At 40.1% G+C, this 22,363-nt stretch overlaps 1 gene segment (V, D, J or C); it reads right to left on the bottom strand.

Annotated features, from left to right (window-relative positions):
• Positions 1-9,224: 9,224 nt before the first annotated feature.
• Positions 9,225-10,525, bottom strand: LOC100713823 (Ig heavy chain V region 3-6-like). The segment is given in 2 exon segments: positions 9,225-10,290; positions 10,373-10,525. Coding segments are annotated over 2 exon segments (369 nt in total).
• Between the last annotated feature and the right edge of the window lie 11,838 nt (positions 10,526-22,363).

Below are 22,363 nucleotides of genomic sequence, written 5' to 3'. Positions count from 1 at the left end.
GTAGAATTCTGCAGTGAATCCATCTGGGCCTGGGCTCTTCTTGGTGGGTAAGGACTTAATTACATTTTCAATTTCAGTAACAGAGATTGGGTTATTCAACAGTTTTACATCCTCTTGATCTAGTTTTGGCACTTCATATGCTTCTAAGAATCTGTCTATTTCTTCTGTATTATCAAACTTTTGAGAGTAGAGGATTTCGAAATAGGTGTTGATGATCTTCTGTATTTCTATTGGGTCTGTAGTGATTTCTCCTTTTTCATTTCTTATTGCATGAATTTGAGCTTTTTTCCCCTTTTTTTAAATAAGGTTGGCTAGGGGCTTATCGATTTTATTTATTCTTTCAAAGAACCAACTCTTTGATTCGTTGATTCTTTGCATTGTTTTCTTAGTCTCTATTGCTTTGATTTCTGCTCTGATTTTTATAATTTCTTCTCTTCTTTTGGCTTTGGGCTTGACTTGCTCTTCTTTTTCTAGCTGTTTGAGGTGTAGCATCAAGTTATTTATTTGTATTCGTTCTGTTTTCCTGATGTGGGAACTCAGTGCAATAAATTTTCCTCTCAGGACGGCTTTCATTGCATCCCACAGATTCCGGTAAGTTGTATCTGCATTTTCATTTTTTTAAGGTATTGTTTAATTTCTTCTGTGACGCACTGATTACTCAGGAGTGTGTTATTCAGTTTCCATGTGTTTGTGGGATTTTTGCAGTATCTTTTATCATTAATTTCTTATTTCAGAGCGCTATGATCCGATAACATGCAAGGGATGATTTCAGCTCTTTCGCACTTGTTTAAATATGTTCTGTGAGCTAAAATATGGTCTATTTTAAGAAAATGATCCATGTACTGCTGAGAAGAATGTGTATTCTGATGTTGTTGTGTGGAACATTCTGTATATGTCTATCAAACCCATTTGTTCACAGGTATGATTCAGTTCTGTTATTTCTTTGCTCATTTTCTGTCTGGTTGATCTGTCCCTTGGTGTCAATGGCGTATTAAGGTCTCCTGTTACAATTGTGTTACTGATAATTTGAGTTTTCATTTCTGTTAATAATTGTTTTATATAACTGAGTGCTCTGGAGTTTGGTGCCTATATATTTAAGATAGTTATCTCTTCCTCTTGGAGTTTTCCCCTTACGAGTATGTAGTGACCTTCTTTATCCTTTATGGTCATTGTTGGTTTAAAGTTCACATTGTCTTCAAACAGAATGGCTACTCTTGCCTTTTTTTGGATTCCTCCTGCATGAAGAATTGTTTTCCATCCTTTGACTTTCAGTCTGTGAGTATCCTTCTGGGTTAGATGGGTTTCCTGTAAACAGCATATGGTTGGATTTTGTTTCTTGATCCATTCAGCTAGTCTGTTTCTTTTGATTGGTGCATCGAGACCATTTACATTAATGGTTATTACTGTTAATTGCTGGTTAATTGTAGGAATCTTATCTCTCTGCTGTTGCATCTTTATCTTTCTGTTCTGTTTAATTATTTGCTTTGCTTAGTGGTTTTTTCCTTTGTGTATCTAAACTGTCTTTCAATATTTTTTGCAGGGTTGGTTTGGTGTTCATGAAGTTCTTCAGCTGTTCTTTGTCATGGAAGTATCGTATTTCACCATCTATTTTGAATGATAGTTTTGCAGGATATATCAGTCTAGGTTGGAAATCATTTTGCCTTAGGATCTGGAATACTTCACTCCATGCTCTTGTTGACTTTATTGTTTGTGATGAGAAGTCTGCTGTGATTCTGATAGGTTTTACTTTATAAGTGATGTGTCTTTTCTCTCTGACAGCTTTTAATAATCTATTCTTGTGTTGGATTTCTGGGATGGTGATTATTATATGTCTGGGTGTAGTTTTATTTTGGTTATGACTATTTGGAGTTCTATATGCTTCACTGATCCTGATGTCAGTTTCTGATCTCATGCTTGGGAAATTTTCAGCTATTACTTCTCTAAATATCCTCTTGACATCCTTTATGTTGTCTCCTTCTTTTTCATTAATCCCTATCATTCTTATGTTATTCTTCTTTGCATCGTCTTGCAGTTGTTGAATTGTTGTTTCCTGATTCCTTGTTATTTTTAAAAGATCTTTCCTTTCCTGTTCACTAGCTGCAATCCTGTCTTCAAGGTCTGAAATTCTATCTTCACTTTCATTAAGGCGGTTTTTACAACTTTCAGTGGAGTTTTTATTTCCTGTACATCTCTGTGCATCTGCATTATGTATTCTGTTTTTTCTTATATTGCTCGTCTAGGGATTCTATCTTTTTGTTTAGTTCCTCCAATTTTTTATCTGTGTTTTCTTTAGATATATTTAGAATCTCTTTCATTTCTTTTATCATTTCTTCTTTTATTTGGGAGATTATTTCGAGTTTGAATTTCTTTAAAGCTTCCTGGTGTTGCTTGTTAATTTCAGTAGCTATTGTGTCCGATATATGAGGTGCATGGGATATATTTTCTTCTAAATACATTCCTCCTAGGGTTTCCTGAGATGGGCTGGAGGTTTGAGGTTGTAATTTGGTCTTTCGTTTTGTCATTTTCCTATATTTCTGTGTTTCAAGTGTTATTTGAAAGCTTCCTCAGGATCTGTTGAAAATCCCCTTCTATGTTTGCAGCTACTGAGACTCTGGCACCACGCTACCCCAAGCCATTGGGCCTGCAGAACCAATGGCCCTCCTATGCTTGTTCAGACCTCCGCAGTTCCAGACAAGCTGGGCCTCGGGGACACTGTGTGCCCACCTGCCCCTTGGAAGCTCCACAGCTCTTCAATCGCAGCCGGGTTAGGGTACTCACCACAGGCCGCAGTGCCTCAGGAGTCTGTGATCCCTCCCTGCTTGCAGAGATATCCACAGTCCTCCAGACAAAGGAAGGTGCAGCAGCAAAACAGGCTGGGCTCGGGGGATAGTGTAGGCCCGCCCATCCATCAGGAGCTCAGCAGACCTCCAAGTGTGGCCGGGATGGGGAGGCGGATGTAGTGGCCTCTAACCCACTGCTCTACTTCACTGCACCCAGAAGCCTGGGGTTCGGAACAGTCTGAGATTTGGGCAGAGTGTGCTGAGCACTCACCACAGGCCGAGGTGTCTCAGGAACCTGGGATCTCTCCCTGCTTGCAGAGATATTCAGTCCTCCAGACAAAGGAAGGGGCTTCTGCAGGCCCTCCAGGTCCGGCCAGCTCCTCCTCTGCACACCAATGGCTAGGCGCAGCTGGGCTCGTGGGATAGTGTAGGCCCGCCCACCCATCGGGAGCTCAGCAGACCTCCAAGTGTAGCGGGGATGGGGAGGCGGATGTAGTGGCCTCTAACCCACTGCTCCACTTCACTGCCATGATGAAGATTTTTTCATATATTTATTTGCCTTTTGTATTTCTTCATCTGAAAATTGTTTATTCATCTCAGATGCCCATTTTTGCATTGGATTTTGAATTTGGGGGTTCTGAATTTTTAAAATTCTTTATACGTTTTAGAAAGAAGTCCTTTGTTTGAGGGGAAGTTCACTAAGATTTTTTCCCAGTTTGTGGGTTTTCTTTTCACTATGCTGGAGATTTCTTTTGATGTGTAGAAACTTTTTAATGAAGTGATCCCAATTATTGACTCTGGGAAGTATTTCCCGTGCGGTTTGAGTCCTGTTCATGAATTCTCTACCTACTCCTATGTCTTCAAGGTTTTTGCCCCATTTGTCTTCCAATAGATTTAGTGTTTCTGTTTTACTATTTTGATCTTTGAACCATTTAGATTTTATTTTAATACATGGTGATAGGCATGGGTCTAGTTTTATTTTTCGGCATATGGAGTGCCAGTTTTTCCAACACCATTTATTAAAGACTGTCGTTCTTCCAGTGAACATGTTTGGCATCTTTATCAAAAATAAGATGTTTGAGTGTGTTTGTAGTTGTGGTTTTATCTTTTAATCTATTCCACTGATCTTTGGCTCTGTTTTGCTTCCAGTACCATGTTGATTTTACTACAGTTGCTTTGTAGTATAATTTCATGTCAGGGCTTGTGATACCTCCTGCCTTGCCTTTGCTGCTTAGAACTGTCCTTGCTATTCTAGGTCTCTTCTCACTCCAGATGAATTTTGGAGTGATTTCGCGAGTTCTATGGGGGTATGTGCATGATATTTTTATTGGGATTGCATTGGATCCATATAAAAGTTTTGGGACAATAGCCATTTTCACAATATTTATTGTTCCTATCCATGAGCAAGGGATGTCTTTCCATTTTCTGAGATCATCTTCAATTTCATTTTTCAGTGTACTTTAATTTTCCCTGTATAGGGTTTTCACTTCTTTCATGAGAGCAATTCCTAGATATTTCATTTTTTTGGTTGCTAGTGTGAAGGGTGTGGCTTCTCTTATTTCGCTCTCTGTGAATTTGTTGTTAGTGTATAGGAATGCTATTGATTTTTCAGTATTGATTTTATATCCAGCTACATTACTGAATTTATTTATTATATGTAGGAGTCTTTCAATGGAGTTTTGGGGATCTTCTATATAGAGTATCATGTCATATGCAAATAATGATAATGTAACTTCTTCTTTTCCTATCTTTATGCCTTTTATTTCTCTCTCTTGTCTAATTGCTCTGGCTAGTATTTCTAGTACTATATAAAATAGGAGCAGTGATAATGGACATTCATGTCTTGTGCCTGATTTTAAAGTAAAGGTCTTCAATTTTTGGCCATTTAGTATGATATTGTCTGTTGGTTTGTCATAGACAGCCTTTATTATATTGAGGTAAAGACCATCTATTCCAATTTTCTGCAAGGTTCTTATCATGAAGGAATGTTGGACCTTACCAAAAGTTTTTCTGCTTCTGTAGAAATGATCATGTGATTCTTACTTTTGGCTCTATTGATATGGTGGATTACATTTATTGATTTATGTATATTGAACCTTCTCTGCATGCCTGGGATGAATCCCACTTGGTAATGTTGTGTGATCTTCTTGATGATTTGCTGCATCCTATTTGCCAATATTTTATTGAGGATTTTTGCATCTGTGTTCATTAGGGAGATTGGTCTGTAGTTTTCTTTTTTACTTGGGTCCTTCTCAGGTTTTGGTACTAGAGTCATATTTCCTTCTAGGCACGATATAGGAAGGACTGCTTCCTTTTCAATTTCATTGAAGAGTTTGAAGAGTATTTACATTAGGTCTTTGTATTTCTTGTAGAATTCTACAGTGAATCCGTCTGGACTTGGGCTCTTTGTAGGTAAAGATTTAATTACGTTTTCAATTTCATTAATAGAAATTGGGTTATTCAGCAGTTTTACATCTTCATGACCTAGCTTTGTTACTTCGTATGCTTCTAGGAATGTGTCTATCTCCTATACGTTATCAAACATTTGAGAGTAGAGATTTTCAAAATAGGTGTTGATGACCTTCTGTATTTCTATAGGGTCTGTATTGATTTGCCTCTTTCATTCCTTATTGTATGAATTTGAGCTTTTTCTTCCCTTTTTAAAAATAAGGTGGGCCAGGTGCTTGTTGATTTTATTTATTCTTTCAAAGAACCAACTCTTTGATTCATTGATTTTGTTGGATTTTTTTTAATTCTCTATTGCCTTTATTTCAGCACTGATTTTTATAATTTCTTCTCTTCTTTTGGCTTTGTGTTTGACTTGCTTTTCTTTTTCTAGATGTTTGAGGTGTAACATCAGGTTATTTATTTGTATTCATCCTGTTTTCCTGATGTGGGAACTCAGTGCAATAAATTTTTCTTTGAGGACAGCTTTCATTGCATCTCACAGATTCTGGTAAGTTGTATTTGTTTTTTCATTTGTTTTTAGGTATTGTTTAATTTCTTCTTTAATTTCCTCTGTAACCCACTGATTACTCAAGAGTGTGTTATTCAGTTTCCATATGTTTGTGGGAATTTTGCAGTATCTTTTATCATTAATTTCTAATTTCATAGCGCTATGGTCCACAAGCAAGAAAGGGATAATTTCAACCCTTTTGTATTTATTTAAATATGTTCTGTGAATTATTATATGGTCTATTTTAGAGAATGATCCATGTACTGCTGAGAATAATGTGTATTCTGTTGTTGTTGGGTGGAATACTCTGTATATGTCTATAAAGTCCATTTGTTCATAGGTGCGATTCAGTTCTTTTATTTCTTTGCTGATTTTCTGTTTGGTTGGTCTGTCCATTGGTGTCAATGGTGTTTTAAGATCTCCTGTTAGGGGGCTGGGGATTTAGCTCAGTGGCATAAGCGCCTGCCTTGCAAGCAGGCAGTCGTGAGTTCGATCCCTGGTACCAATAAAAAGGAAAAAGACAAAAAAACCCCAAAGATCTCCTGTTAGAATTGTGTGACTGGTAATTTGGTTTTTCCTTTCTGTTAGTACTTGTTTTATATAATTGGGTGCTCTGGAGTTTGGTGCATATACATTTAAGATAGTTATCTCTTCCTCTTGGAGTTTTCCCCTAACCAGTATGTAGTGACCCTCTTTATCCCTTCTAATCTTTATTGGCTTGTAGTTCACATTGTCTGCAAACAGAATAGCTACCCCTACTTTTTTGTGTTCCTGTTGCATGAAGTATTGTTTTCCATCATTTGACTTTTAGTCTGTGGGTATCTTTTTGGGTTAGATGGGTTTCTTGTAGACAGCATATGGTTGGATTTTGTTTCTTGAGCCATTCTGCCAGTCTGTTTCTTTTAATTGGTGCATTGAGACCACTTATGTTAATGGATATAACTTTTACATATTGGTTTATTGTTGAAATGTTATCTTTCTGCTGTTGCATCTTTATCTTTCTGTTCTGTTTAATTGTCTGCTTTGTTTCATGGTTTTTTCTAAATGTATCTAGGTTGTCTGTCAGTATTCTTTGCAGGGTTGGCTTGGTGATCATGAAGTTTTTCAGCTGTTCTTTGTCATGGAAGTGTCTTATTCCTCCATTGATTTTGAAGGACAGTTTTGCAGAGTACATCAGTCTAGGTTGGAAATCATTTTCCTTTAGGATCTGAAATACTTCATTCCATGCTCTTCTTGACTTTATTGTTTGTGCTGAAAAATCTGCTGTGGTTCTCATAGCTTTTCCTTTATAGGCAATCTGTCTTTTCTCTCTGAGAGCTTTTAATATTCTATTCTTTTGTTTGATTTCTGGGATGACCATTATTATATGTCTGGTGTAGTTTTATTTTGGTTATGTCTATTTGGCATTCTATAAGCTTCATTGACCTTGATATCAGTTTCCATTCTCATGTTTGGGAAATTTTCAGCTATTACTTCTCTAAATATCCTCTTGACATCCTTTATGTTGTCCCCTTCATTTTCATTTATCCCTATCAACCTTATGTTGTTCCTCTTTGCGTCATCTTGCAAGTGTTGAACTGTTATTTCCTGATTTCTTGTTATTTTTAAAAGATCTTTCCTTTCCTGTTCACTGGCTGCAGTCTTGTCTTCGAGGTCTAAAATTCTATCTTCACATTCATTGAGGCAGTTTTACAACTTTCAATGGAGTTTTTGATTTCCTGTATATCTCTTTGCATCTGCTTTATGTATTCTGTTTGTTTCTTGTATTTTTCATCCAGGGTTTCTATCTTTTTAATTAGTTCCTCCAATTTTTAAACTGTGTTTCTTTAGATATGTTTAGCATCTCCTTCATTTCTTTTATCATTTCTTCTTTTACCTGAGAGATTATTTCTAGTTTTAATTCATTTAAGGCTTCCCAAAGTTGCTTCTTTATTTCAGCTACTATTATTTCAGATATTTCAGGTATGTGCCATGTATTTTCTTCTATGCACATGACTCCTAGGCTTTCTTGGGATGGGCTGGATATTTGAGATTGCATTTTGGTCTTTCGTTTTGTCATTTCCCTATATTTTCGAGCTTCAAGTGTTGTTTCAAGAGGGGGAGAGAGGTCCATCAGGCTAGGATGGGTTTCTGCACCTCAGACTCACTGTTCCCGGCAGGAAGCTGCGGCCTGGCTCCCAGGTGAGGGAGAGAGTTCTGCCAGGCTGGGACGGGGTTCTGTGCCTTGGCCTGACTCACTGGTCCGGGCAGGAAGCCACGGCCTGGACCCCAGGGGAGGGAGAGAGGTCTGCCAGGCCGGGATGGGGTTGTGCACCTTGGCCTGACTCACTGGTCCAGTACTCAAGCCATTGCCTGGCCCTCAGGCAAGGGAGAGAGTTCCGCCAGACTGGGACGCAGTTCCGCGGCTCCCTATTTCTAGTTTTCAATACATACATTGCTTTAACTGTGTTGCAGGATTGCTGATTTCTGAGTGAACATCAAATTTTATTCTTCTACAGAAAATACTCAGGACAGGGACTACTAGCCTGTGTATCATGTGGAAGCTTTTCTTTTAAGAAAATGTAATCTCCACCAGTGTAATGCTGTCAGTTTACATAAGGAACTAAATCATGGGCAAGAGCTTTTGTGGGGCATATCTTGTTCTCAGTCTCCTTAGGCCATTTTGTTAAGTATATCAATCTTTGCAGTTACATCAACAGCTTTTCACATCACCTATATAGGTAGAGATAAGCAGATGATACATCCATTAATGGTAGATAAATGAAAGATGATGAAGTTAAGATACAGATGGTCAGAGTGATGCAAAACATTTAAATTATGCATGATACATACATGAAGGACAGATAATTGCAAGGCACAAAATGAAAAGTGGATAACAAGAATATATATAAATAATAAATTTATAATGGATACATATATGAAACAAATACATAGAGACAGTGGGTAAACAGAAACATGACAAAAGCATAGATGGAAAGAATGATGGGAATTTATACAACGACAGATAAATCAATGGACAGATGACAAAAAGGATGGATAATTATGTAAAATCATTGCTCAGATTTCTCCATAATATTTGTGTTCAAAATTTTGAAACCATGAATAAATTACTGCTTACATATCTGAACCTGTAGAGGTATGGCCACCATGATCTGTATCTTAGGGAATCTTTTCAATGACATTTTTCACATGCCTTCAAATCCCTGTGATCCCAAAGCCCCCTCCCAATAATTTCACACCAGGCACGAGTCAGTGTACAGGGCTGGCTCAGCCTTGTACATAGTGGGTCAGGAGAGCTCAGAGAGAGCTGGAGTCCAGGTTCTGCTGTGGACTGGCTCTGGCTTCCTCTCTGGTCTTGCCTCTGCTGTGGGCATCATGTTCACTCAAGGAACCAAGGTCAGGTTCCCTGGTCAACTGGCAGATGAGGACAACAGTGTTTCCAGGCATACTCATAGCAGCTTGCAGAGATTTCCAAATTTCACGGAAGGTAATGTAAATAGAGCAGATTTACTTTGCCATAAAAACAGACACAACATTTAAGACATTCTGCAATAGTTTCTGAAACTCTCTACTACTGATGCTAGACTCTAATAAACACTGCTTGGGCAGTGCCCTATGACTGTAGGATGTGTGACAGTGTGATGATCTCTATCAATGTGATGTCAAGAGAGGCCCCTCCACAGTGGAATTCACCACAGCTCTCCAAGGTATCACCCTACATCTCCAATGGTGGGGAAACAAACAGCTCCAATAACAGGTGAACACTCAAATCAACACTCACACAGCGATGTCCAGCCATTTAGATTAAAAGTCTCTGCATGAACAGAAATGGAAAGTGCCCTTCAGGATGAGATGCCACGCAGGTGCATCTGAAGGTGGAGGCCAGACTTCCAGTCATAGATAAATAAATACTAAATATTTGTGTACCTAAAATCTCTTGAGTTGTGTAGTCACTTACGTTGTGAAAAAGGGCTTTATTGAAAATGCATTGTGCAATCAGTAATGAAATGGATGGGAAAAGAGTAAAAGCCTGATTCTATAAAAACATAACACTGTAGGATGAGAGACATAGAAGGCCCCTAGAATCTCTGTCCTTGGACTACTAAAAAAAACCTTCCAGACTGTCAGGACAGACCTGTGAAGCTGGTTCCCTAGAGCAACTTGTGCATGGCACCCCCTGCTGGGTGTGATTTTCCCTGCGGGAAGGTTTATGTGTGGGCTCACACTTGCATCAAAACACTGTGTATCTTGCACAGTAATAGATGGCTGTGTCTTCTGTGGTGACAGAGTTCAGCTTCAGGGAGAACTGGTTCTTGCCTGTGTCTCTGGAGACGGAGATGCGGCTCTGGAGGGACGGGTTGTAGCCAGTACTACCACTGTAGCATATGTATCCCATCCACTCCAGGCTCTTTCCTGGGGGCTGACGCATCCAGTTCCAACAGTAATAACTGGTTGTGATGGAGATTCCAGAGACTGAGCAGGTGAGGGACAGGGTCTGTGTGGGCTTCACCAAGCCAGAATCTGACTCCTGTAGCTGCACCTGGGACAAGACACCTAGGACAATAAAATCCATCCAATTAATCACCTGCTTTTGCAAACTTTTCATGGAGCCATGTCTGATATTGAGAACACTCACCATGGGGACTTGTCATCAGGCACAGGAGAAGACCCAGCAGTCTCATCTTGTAGATCACACTGCTACCTTCCTGAGAGACCACAGCCTGTATGGGGATGGAGCTGTGAGCTCCCACAACCCATGAGAGAATTATGAATCTAAAGTTGGAGCAGATATTTGCATATTGGTTGCACACTTCTTATATGAGGGTGACATTAAGGCCAGGCTATGTTTTATCTTTTCTGCTATTGAGAGGACCCACTTTTTCTGAATTCTAGCTGGGTTTAAGTCTGTGATACATGGAAGTTAAGTTCAAGAATGGATTCTTCCTGATCCTTCTTCTCTTCCCAGTCACACAATTTTGGTGACAATTTTCATGAAAAAATTCAACACAACTCTCTCTATGTCTCCCTTAGCTTCCTGATTTGGTTCCATTTTTGTTGCTTTAAAGCATCTTTCACTGCTATTACTGTTGTCAGGAGAGGTCCACCTGCCTCCTGCTCTAAGACATCCTTTGGTACAAGTACCACCTGAGCAGATCCAGCAGAACCTGGAAATAAAGGAATGAGTTCTGTGCTTACCTCACAGGGAAGTTTCTAATCATCTGGGAAGAGAACGAGGCCATCTAGGTTAATTTTGCTCTCCCTACATGAGCTAGAGGGTTTTATGGAATGGTCATTCCTTTTCTAGATCCAGCATCTCCTCTTCTTCTCTGGAAGTGATTCCTAAGTTCAAAACATTTATCTCATTAGAGTTTTCTTTCATGAACAATTATATATTATGAACATTATGTACATGGTACAAACATGATGGTATTACAAGTGGTGGTATTCACTTGAGTCTTTGAAATTAGTGATTGAAATTGGTAGTAATTGTCTACCATGAATAATTTTTTGAAAGCTGTTGCACCCGTAATTTTAAAGGAGAAGAATACAATACAAGACACATAGTTTATAGTATTTTTTCTGATAATCACCCTGAAGAACGAGTGCAGGAAATCTATTCATGCACTAAGACCCAAAGGATCCACTTAAGGTTTTGGATCTCAGACAAATATCCTGCATGACCCCAGATGAAGACTTAGAGCACATGACAATGCCTCATCCAAGTCTATTTCAGAGATCTGCATTGGGAAGGCCCAAAGATCAGCAGTGAAACCCAGAAAGTCTGTGCCTGCGAGGTGAAGGATCTGTGACAGTGGGCTGATGGATCTGCACTGCAGCCATGAAGCTGCACTCAAACTAAGGACCTGAGCTCCCCCCAAAGTAATACAGCCATCCACAGCAACAACAAGTTAACATGCTCCTAATCTGATGACAATTATTACAGTTTATACCAGGAAGTCAGTGTGACAACTTCTCCAGGAGACTGAACAGCACTCATCTTCCCCACTGGTGGCAGGAAGCAATGTGCAAAAGTAAGGACCAGAGCTCCCCAAAGTGAACTCACCCATTCTTAATCACAACAAAGTCCTGAGCCCCCCTGATGAAGACAACAGCCATGTTCATATCAGGAAAGTTGCTCACTAAGCTTCTCCAGGTGAACCCACAGCAACAGGAAATCTAGTAGCACTTAGGAAAACCCACATGGCCACACAACAACATTTCTTCCTCTCCAGTTCATTTTATGGTGTTGGTAATAGTTCTCCAGTAGGTCATCCACACTCAGAACCACAGTGATTCAGTTCAGCTGGAGTTAGGTTTACCAATAGTCCTCAATCCACCACCAAAGCTAATTTGGTTACCATTGTGCTTGCTGACCAAATCCTGACATGAAAGTTAAATGAAGACTAGTTTATTTAGCTCACACTTTGTACAGGATTCAGTCTTTTTTTTTTTTTTTTTGGTACTGATATCGAATTCACGACCTTGTGCTTACTGGTCAGGCGCTTATGCTGCTGAGCTAAATTTCTGGCCCCAGGATTCAGTCTTTAGTGACCTGGTTCTGAAGCAGGATGGCATGGTCAAGAAGCACCATGGAGGTGTAAAAAGCCCATTACATGGCAGAAAAAACAGGCAGCTGGAAGAAGACAGCAAGCAGCAGCAGCAGCAGCCAGTCTGCCTTTTCCTTTTATCTCATCCAGGCCAAAAGGCTTTTGGGTGCTGCCAAACACACCCAGGGTTTGCCTTGCCTCATCCACACAAGGCTCGCCCCCTCACACCAAGCCACTTTCATATCTCCCCATGTATGTGAACATGAGGCTTTGGGGGAGCATGTAGATATAAGCCATAACCAAAACCCTTCCCTGTTTGTCTGGAGAAGGCACTTGGTGATGATCTCAGGTATCTGTCCTACTTTTTCCCTGTCAGAGCCCTGAGTGTCTGTTTGGTGCTCACCTTGAGATCATGGAGGGCTCTGGGGGAACCTGTGGGTTTAGCTATCTAAGGAGCTTTCAATCTCACCCTGGTCCTCTGCTATCCTCCAGTCACCCCTCCTCACCCTGTCACTGTTCCCTCTACTGTGGATGTCCTGTGACTTTTTTGTAAAGGGAATAGGTATCACTAGTGATGCTGGATTTTCCAGTCTTCGATGTTTTCAAGGAAAGTAAACTTTTTCCAGTATCACTCTTGTGGGTCCAATATAATATGAGGATGCTCAAATTTTATGGATTTTCCTTCCATTACAATGATGGAAATAAGTTTTTGATTGTTATAAGCATGAAGCAGGGAACTTAAGAAATTTTTAGAGTTCAAATTTAACTGGTTTGTAACCGGAATCAAGGGTCTGATCCAACAAGGTTAAAAATACATCTCAACTGAAAAGACGTTGAAAAAGATGCAACAGGATTCACATAAGAAATTATCAGGGATTTGAAAGATCTACTGGGAAACAGAAATTTAAAAGAGCCACAGTGAAGAGCTGACTCCATCCTAGGTGGCAGTGTGTTCTGGGAGGTGCGCCCACCCTGCTGGATGGTGCCAGAGTACCTGGGAAATCACAACAGGGAGAGGTCTCAGGCAAGGAGCAGAGAAGGATGAAGGATGAGGATTAGTTAGCTTCACATAATGAGCTGGATGGTGAGGTCCATGGTGACTTTAGGGAGGCAGGGATTTCAGTGTGAGGACATCACCTCAGCTCTGCCTTCAGGAACCATGAATGTGAAGGGGTTAGGAGTGTGGGTCATTTCCTTCAGATCAGTGTATTCCTGAGTCACAAGAAGTTTGTAACAGAAGGGAGACATTATTTAGTTTGCTGAAGTCATTTCCTATTTCATGCAACATCACATACAAATGAGTGATTGATAATTACCCAACTAATGAAGCACAATAAAGAAATTGAGAGCTCTGGCAAAGATAAATGAGTTTTGGGAAAATGTTTGAATTTAAAAGTTAAATATACTTTTTTCAAATGAAATGGATTATGTGTATGGAAAATTGTGAGAGACAGAGAGAGAGAGAGAGAGAGAGAGAGAGAGAGAGAGAGAGAGAGAGAGAGAGAGAGAACAAAGGCTTTCTAGTTTGTAGACCTGCTCCAAATTTAAATCTCAATTTTGCTGTTTCTGGTTTTCAATACACACATTACACTAACTGTGATGCAGGACTGATGATTTCAGAATGAACATCAAATTTCATTCTGCTATACAAATACTCAGGACATGGAGTCCTACATTTAGAGAAAGCATAACTTTTAATGAAAACATAGTCTCTTCCAATGTGTTTCTGTCCAGGTTGCTTTACAAGAGAAAGTAAATCGTGGGAAAATGGTCTTCTCCGTTATACCATTTCCTCAGTCTCTTAGGCAGTCTTGTCAATTATAGACCACATATCCACAGTTTTGTCTCAGCTATGTTAATAAAGCAGTTAAGATAAGCAGATGATACATCCATCAATGATAGGTAGATGACTGTTGATGAAATAGTTAAAATGTATGTGGACAGAGTGATACAAAATAGCCAAATATTGGATGATACAGGCACAAAGGATAGAAAATAACAAGGCACTGAGTTAAAAAAATGAAAGGTAAATAGAGAATTGATGGATCAATAGTGATGGATACAATGATGATGGACAAGTAGTTTAATAGATGATAGAATGATGGATAGATAATTGTATTAAAATCCTTGCACAAATTCCCTCCATAATACTTAATATTGCTCAAAATTTTGAAATTATAAATAAATGACTGTTGTATAGCTGAACAGATTTGACATAGGTGATTTGCATCTTAGGGAATCAACTCAGTATCATTTCCATATGTCCACAAATCCCTATTATCCCATAGCTCTCTCTTAATCAATTTATGTGAGACAGGAATCAGTGTCCAGTCCTAGTCCAATCTTGCCCTCAGACACTCAGGAAAGCACAGAGAGATCTGGAGTCCATGTTTGTCTGTGGGCAGGTCCTGCTCTTTTTTCTGGTCCTGACTCTTCTTTGGACACCTTGCTCTTCCATGGATCCATAGCGAGGTCACTCACTGTTCCTAGGTCAACTGACAGATGAGGAAGAAGTGGACAGCAGTGCTTTCCAATATGCTGATGCCAGCTTGCTGAAATGTCCAAGTTTTATGGAGGGTAATGTAAATATAGAAAATTGACTTTTTAATACAAACAGACACGATATTTAAGACATTTCATAAGGCTTTCTGGAACTCATTACTGCTAATGCTAGGTCCTAATAAACACTGCAGGGGCAGTGACCTATGGCTGCAAGATGTGTGACAGTGTGATGGTCTCTACCAGTGAGATGCTGAGAGAGCCCCCCCCCACAGTGGAATCTGCCATAGCTCTGCAAGGCATGGCTCTACATTGCCAAGGGTGGGGAAATGAACAGCTCCCAAGATGGGAACACTCAGATCACATACAGGGAGGTCCAGCCATTCAGAGTTTCAGTGTGCGTGAGCAGAATTGGAAAGTGCTCTTCAGGATGAGATGCCCTACAGGTGGAGGGCAGACTTGTAGTCAACAGAAAAAAATTTTTAATGGTTAGTTATCTCTATATCTAAAACTCTTGAGACAGTGTGATCACTTGTGCTGTGAACAAGGGCTTCACTGAAAATGCATTGCGCAATCAGTAATGAAATTGACAGGGAAATGAATAGAAGCCTGATTCCATAAAAACATAACACTGTAGGGTCAGCTACACAGAATGTCTCTAGAATCTCTGTCCCTTGACTAGTGAAAAATACCCTCCAGGCTGCCTACACAGGGCTGAGAAGGGGGTTCCCTAGAGCAGTGTGTGCAGAGCGCCCCCTGCTGCTCCTGAGTTTCCTGCAGAGAGGTTTATGTAGGCTCACACTTGCATCAAACCACTGTGTCTCTTGCACAGAAATAGGTGGCTGTGTCTTCTGAGGTGACAGAGTTTAGTTGCAGAGAAAACTGGTTCTTGCCTGTGTTCTGGAGATGGAAATGTGGCTCTTAAGGGTCAGGTTGTAGCTAGGACCAACACTGTAGCTTATCAACCCAATCCACTCCAAGCTCTTTGCTGGTGGCTGACAGATCCAGCTCCAATAGGAATTTGTGCTTGCAATGGAGTAGCCAGAGACTGAGAAGGTGAGCAACAGGGTCTGCGAGGGCTTTACCAGCCCAGGCCTCGACTCTTGTACTGCACCTGGAACAGGACACCTGTGAACAATAAAACCCAGACAGTCATGTTCTTTGTTAATGTTTTCAAGACCCAATATCTGACACTGAGGACACTCACCATGGGGAACTGTCACCAGGAACAAGAGAAGAACCAGCAGTCTTATCCTGTGGACCACACAGATGCCTTCCCTTAACCCCTCAGCCCTGTCTGGGGATGGAGCTGTGAGTTCCCACAGCCCATGAACAGATTTTGAATCTAATGCTGGAGCTTGTATTTGCATATAAGGAACACACTTTCTATATTAAGGGGATTTTAAGGCCAGGATATTTCTGCTCCTTTTGTGCTGCTGAGAGGAACCTCTTGTTCTGAATTCCAGCTGCATTTGATTCTGTGATAAGTGGGAAGTTCAATTTAGAGGAGTAGTGCAACCAGGGCAATGAAGACACCATCTTTCTTTTCCCAGGAATGATTTCCTTCTGGATGTTCTCTCTTTCTGTACCACAATCCCACTCTCTTTCCATCTAGTCTCTGTTACTGGCTGTCAAGGACCAAACTGATCACAGCTCCTTCTGTGTCTCCCTGGTCTCTCTCCTATGGTTTCATTCATGCTGCTTGAGATCTTGCTTCCCCGTCATTTCTGTTGTCAGGAGAGCTCCCCCTGTCTGCTGCTCTGAGACATCCTTTGACCCAAGTTCCAAGTGAGCAGAGCCATCAGAAACTGAAAATAAGGATGTGAGTTCTGTGCTTATCTCACAGAGAAGTTTCTAATCCCTGGGACGAGAAGGAGGCCATCTGTGTTTGGTTTCCTCTCCAAAATGATCTTATGGAGCAACTAGGTGGTCACTGCCTGTCCAGATTCAGCTTCTCCTCTTGTTCTCTGGGTTGTATTTCTACATTACAAATATTTAATTCAAGTTAATTTTCTATTTTTGAACAATTATATATTATGGACTCCACTGGACACAATAACAACATCTCTAAAATTCAACATGAACACCTGCTAATCATTAAGTATCCACATTCTGTTTGGTTGGTCTTCAGAAAGACAGTGACCTTTTACAGTCCAGGGTATGAGGCTGGCTTTTAACTCCCTATGAGGCAAAGAATGGCCTCAAAATATTGTGATCTTCCTGCCTCATCCTACTAGGGGTCAGAATTTCAGAGTTGTGACATCATGCCAGGCTGAAAACTTACATTTGCTCTTCTGTTTTGTGAGAATAGATTTTATTACAAGTTCGCCTTAGTATTGACCTTGTAATTCTATTTACTTAGACTTCCATTTTCATGTAGTGTGCATATGCACCAGCATTCCTGCTTTATGACCCTACTTTTCTTTTTCTACTCATTCTTGGAAATTTACTTGCAGACCACATTGAGTTCCCTCTTTTCTTAACTGTTTTATTCCATATTTCTAATCCAGTTTTAACATCTTCTAGATAAATAGCCAACCTGACAACGATAATCTCTGAGGATGGAGAGTTGATCCATTTAACGAATTCCTTGCTTGCAAACTGAAAATGTTCACCACATGCAACAGTTTTGATGAAAACACAACCAATATTAAGATGCACATAACTTGTAGAAAAGTATAATGTTCCCATACTACCTTATTCTGGAAAATTCTCAGGCAAGTCTTTGATCTTTCCTTGGAGAGAAACATGAGTAATGCTCAAAATATCACTGTGATAACTAGTGCAGAGCACAGCAGACATAATTCATGCAGGGCCTGGAGTCTCCATTGTTCCATGCAAGATCCACCTGGGGGGTAGAGCTAAGATGGCAGATAAATAAGAGCTGGCTACAGGGGCTCCTTGAGATAGTTGACTTAGAACTCAACATAATACAACATGGGGAGCCCCGAACAGAGGGAGAGGAATTCTCTCATCCCAAGAAGAAACTAAGGTGAGAAAAACCAATCAAACATACACTCCTGACCGGCCATGCCACCGTGCAGCCCTGAGCGCCTCTGGGCCACCAGTGAGACAGGCCATCCTTGCACCACCACCTCCAGCTGCCTCTTTCGACTCTGTTGCCAGGGCCCCACCAGAGACTGGGGGAGTGAAGTAACTCGGCATCCACTGGCTGCCCCTGCCCCTGCCCATCCTGGAGGGCATGAGGAGGAGGGTGCATTGCTGAATTGTGGGCATGGGACCAGACCTACTAGGCTGCATCGCTGCCTTTACACTCACCACTTGCGCCAGGACCTGAGCCTGTAGCACCAGTGCTGAGTGGGCCCTCGCTGCTGGAGCAGTGCCCCACAGAGCTGGTGCCATAAATGGAGCCAGAGAAGCAGCTTCTGAAAACACCTGTTCAGACAATAATAAAAAATATAAAACCAGAACTTTCTGGTTTCTTGCCATGATCAACCAGCTTCAGGGAACTTGGCCTGCTTGCCTGTGCCCTGAACTCTGGACTGGGCAGCCTGGGGTGAGTGTCCCCGTACCATCCCAAGCCCCTGGGAGGGAGTTTAAGATACCTCAGATAAGAGCAAATTGGGGAGGGCAGCAAAACCCCAGTCAGCACGCTTTGGAAAGACCTTAAGCAATACTGAGAGGGCCAGAGATGCCCCAGACATACCTGTCTGAAAGAAATCAGAAACATGACAAAAAATAGAAATAAAAAAATACCTCCAGCTGCTGACTCTGGAAAAATAAGCCCAGGAGAGATAAATACAGAAGAGAAACAGTGCAGTAATCATGCAATATTAGATACAGCATCAGTGGACATAAAGGAATACCTTCATGACCTCATAGATGAATTTAAAACTGTACTTCTGATCCAAGTGAGGCAAGATATAAAAAGATTAATTAAAGAAATGATAAGCCCCTCCCAAGAGAACACAGATGGAAGAATGGAGGAACTCAGGAAAGGAAGGGAAACCTTTCATTAAAAGTATAAACAAAATCTAGAATACCTGAAACAAATCCAAAGAGATTACCTGGAAACTAAAAACTCCATTGAAAGCTGGCAAAATGCCTTGACAGAAACTGAAGTTAGCCTTTTGAAACTTGAAGAGAGATTTATGGTGTGTGATTGTGAAAGAAAAGATCTCTTAAAAATAACAAGGTACCAAGAAAAAACAATACAAAGGCGAGAAGATGACAAGAGGATTTATAACTTAAGAATAAAAAAATGTGAGTGAAGAAGCAGGAGTAACTACAAATGAACTACAAAGAATATTCACAGATATAATTAAGGAAAACTTCCCAAGCATAGGAAAAAGAAATGATATCCAGATAAAAGAGGCATACAGAACTCCAATCACCTACAACCAAAACAGATCTACACCCAGACATATAATAATCAAGCTTACAGAAATCCACCACAAGAACAGAATATTAAAAGCAGCCAGAGAAAACAAGCAGATTACCTACAACAGAAAAAATACCAAAATAACGACAGACTTATCAACACAAACTCTCAAATTGAGAAGAGTCTGGGGGAAATAGCCCAAACCCTGAAAGGAAATAACTTCCAACAAAGACTGATGTACCTGGAAAAACTCTCTCTCAAAATTAATAGGGAAAGATATTTCCTAGACAAGGGGGAACGGTGGGAGTTCATGGCCACCAATCCAACCCTACAAAAAATACCAAAGGACATTCCAGAGAGAGAGAGAGAGGAAAAATACCAGGATTCCAGCAACAGTGACAAAGAGGCCTCAATGAACAGGGCAGACAGTGGAATGAAGGAGTAAAGTGGACAAATAATGACAGAAGAATAAAATAGCAGAAACGAGGCAGAGGCAGTAAGCTACAATCTTTAATATAGATAGCCCTGATACACTAACAAAAAAAGAAACACAGGCAGAGTAGATTAGGAGGCAGGATCCATTGAGATGCTCTGAATAGGAGATATATTCAACCTGAAAGAGGGTTAATAAACTGAGAGTCAAAGATGAGAAAACAATGCTATATGTGACAGGAAACCAAAGAGAAATAGGGACAACTCGTCCAGCGGCCGCAGATAGACTGGAAAGCTATGACACTTTTGGGCAGTGTACAACTACACAGCTGGAAGGAAGGACAACCTTGTGACTTTAGTAAGTAAAGGAGTACAGCTCAAGATCAAGATCAGGGGTAAAAAGGTTTAGCAACACAGATAGATAACAGGTTGCCCCCCTCATCTAAAAACTAAAAGAGCTAGTCGGACCTACAATATACAAAGCACCCTGAGAAAGGGAAAAGGGCGGAATTGTCTAAAAAAGGAAAGCAGAGGACATTGTTTATAGTGTATCAGGATTTAAAAGTCACAGTAGTCTTATTGCTCTATTTAGTTTGATTATATTTTGTTCCAGTCTCTCTACTCATATTAGATTTGAGAGCACAGGCAGCTAACCCAAAAATAGCAGGTTATACCATGGTAACTAACCTTAATTTCCTATTAACTTACACTGAAACCCTGTATTACTGACATTGTCTTACTATAACTGATCTTCAAAGCTGGTTTGTTAGACCGCTGTTCAGCCTTGATTAATTTCATTTGAATTTGGTATCCTTGATAGAATCAAGTCTTGGAGTGGAGACAACTACTCTGAAGATGACAAGATATAAAAGATATCCATTCTGGTTTTGATTATTAACTGCTTTCAAGTCCCTACAATATCTTCAAAGTTGTGTTTTTATTAAAATAGCTATGTAATAATATGTTCAATTATATTATGCCTGATGATGTGGACAATTCTATTGAAAATAACAAGAGAAAGCATACTAACTACTATAGATCACCTAATGTTGTGGTCCTATATGCTTTTTTCATTTCATGTTTTTCTAGGAATTTATTTTGTTGTCTTGTTTTGATCTGTTTTTCTCTATAATACAGAAATGATAGATATACATGTAGAGAGTCACACATGGCAAGAATTTCTAAACTGTTTACAGGAACAGATTATATAATACATGATATAATGAATGGATGCTCTGAAGAAGAAGCGACACTAAAAAGCCCAGTGCTAATTCTGTAACATTATGATATGAAATCTAGCAATACTATCATTCACTATTTGGAGTGATATTAGTCTAGTCTCTTATGTTCAACTTCAGCATATGTAAAGATAAAGACAGCTACTACAAAGAGACTGAGAAACATTATGGTAGTCATAATTGACTTCCCTAAAATCAGGTCTTGAAGACCTAAAAAGCCTTCATTATCCTGTTATGATCTGATTAGTTCTATAATGTTCAGTATATTTTCAATGTGTGTGACGATGGGGACAACTGTTTGGAAGAAAACTAGAGACAATAAAATAGACAGTGAAGATCTCCAGTGGACTTGCTTTGAAATCTATGTATCTTTAAATTGTTTCCTTATAAACTGTTTTGTTCTGCTTAATCTTATCGCCTTTAAGATAAAAAACAAGTGTGTAAGACTGATAACAATATTACTATGTTCTTGTTGTATCATTGAGCAGAAGTGTTTGCAGTGTCATTGTTTGAATATCACTTTGCATGCTTTAATTTTGTAACTCGAGCAACTGTTTCTAAGATGATGGTATGTAACATAGACTGATTTCTGATTTCTTACTGCTTATCTTTTTCTGAAATTCTGTATTGTTTCTACAGTTTTAATCTGTTTTTTTAAATAAAAAAAGATCCACCTAGGATATGTGCTGTTTCACCATAGGAAAGCTCTAGTGATTTCTCTTGGGGAATTACACAAAGAGTAAGGGAGCCTCCCCACATCATGGCAAGCATGAGTGTATATGCCCCATTCAGGCAGACATTTCTCCATAGGAGTGAGTGTGGAGATATGAGTGGGGTGAAACCCCAGGACCTTTTCTCAAGTGTAAATTCTGGGGCTTGGTCAACTGCACAGGTCCTCTGTGGTCAGGCTGGGTCTCCCTGTGTTAGATCTGCAGCTGTGACATTCATATCTTCTCTTTCCTCTGCTTCACTGGGTTCCCTGTGTCCTTAGTGGTTTACCTTGAAGCATGGGGTAATGTTTTTCTAGGTCTCTAACTTATGGCTCCACTGCTCTACTCAAAACAGAATGCTCTACACAGTATGGAGGAGGATGTTTGGTTTCATCAAATGATCCTGTAGGAATGGGTTCCTCAGTCTCCTCTCCAACAAACAACCATGGGTCACACCCACCTTACATATGACCTTGTGTGTATTTCTGGCAGATCTCAGCAGCACAGGAAATATTTTAATGGTTTCTCTCTCTACAGAATAAAAGCTGTAGACAGGAGCCTAATCTAGGTCCTATGGGTAGGGCTGTGTCTGTGCAGTAACATATCCTAGATTCTTCAGGTCTGCCTGGTAAAACATATGAACTACATCAATTGAGTTAGTGTTTCTGTGCTCTTTCATTACAGGTAATAAAACTAAGAAATTATGGATGTAATATCTGCAAACTATAATATACTGTGTGAGGTAAGACCTTCACAATGACTCCTGGGGAAAATGGAAAACTGAGAGAGTATTTATACATACACGTGCTGCTCAGGGCCTGAGTCCTGCAGCTCTCCCCAAACAGGCACCATGTTGAA

This window comes from Cavia porcellus, unplaced genomic scaffold (genome assembly GCF_034190915.1).
Source record: "Cavia porcellus strain 051 isolate PalLab524CR breed Dunkin Hartley unplaced genomic scaffold, mCavPor4.1 scaffold_8, whole genome shotgun sequence".
NCBI lineage: Eukaryota > Metazoa > Chordata > Mammalia > Rodentia > Caviidae > Cavia > Cavia porcellus.
Note: the sequence above shows the minus strand (reverse complement) of the source record. Positions and strands in the feature narration are given on the sequence as shown.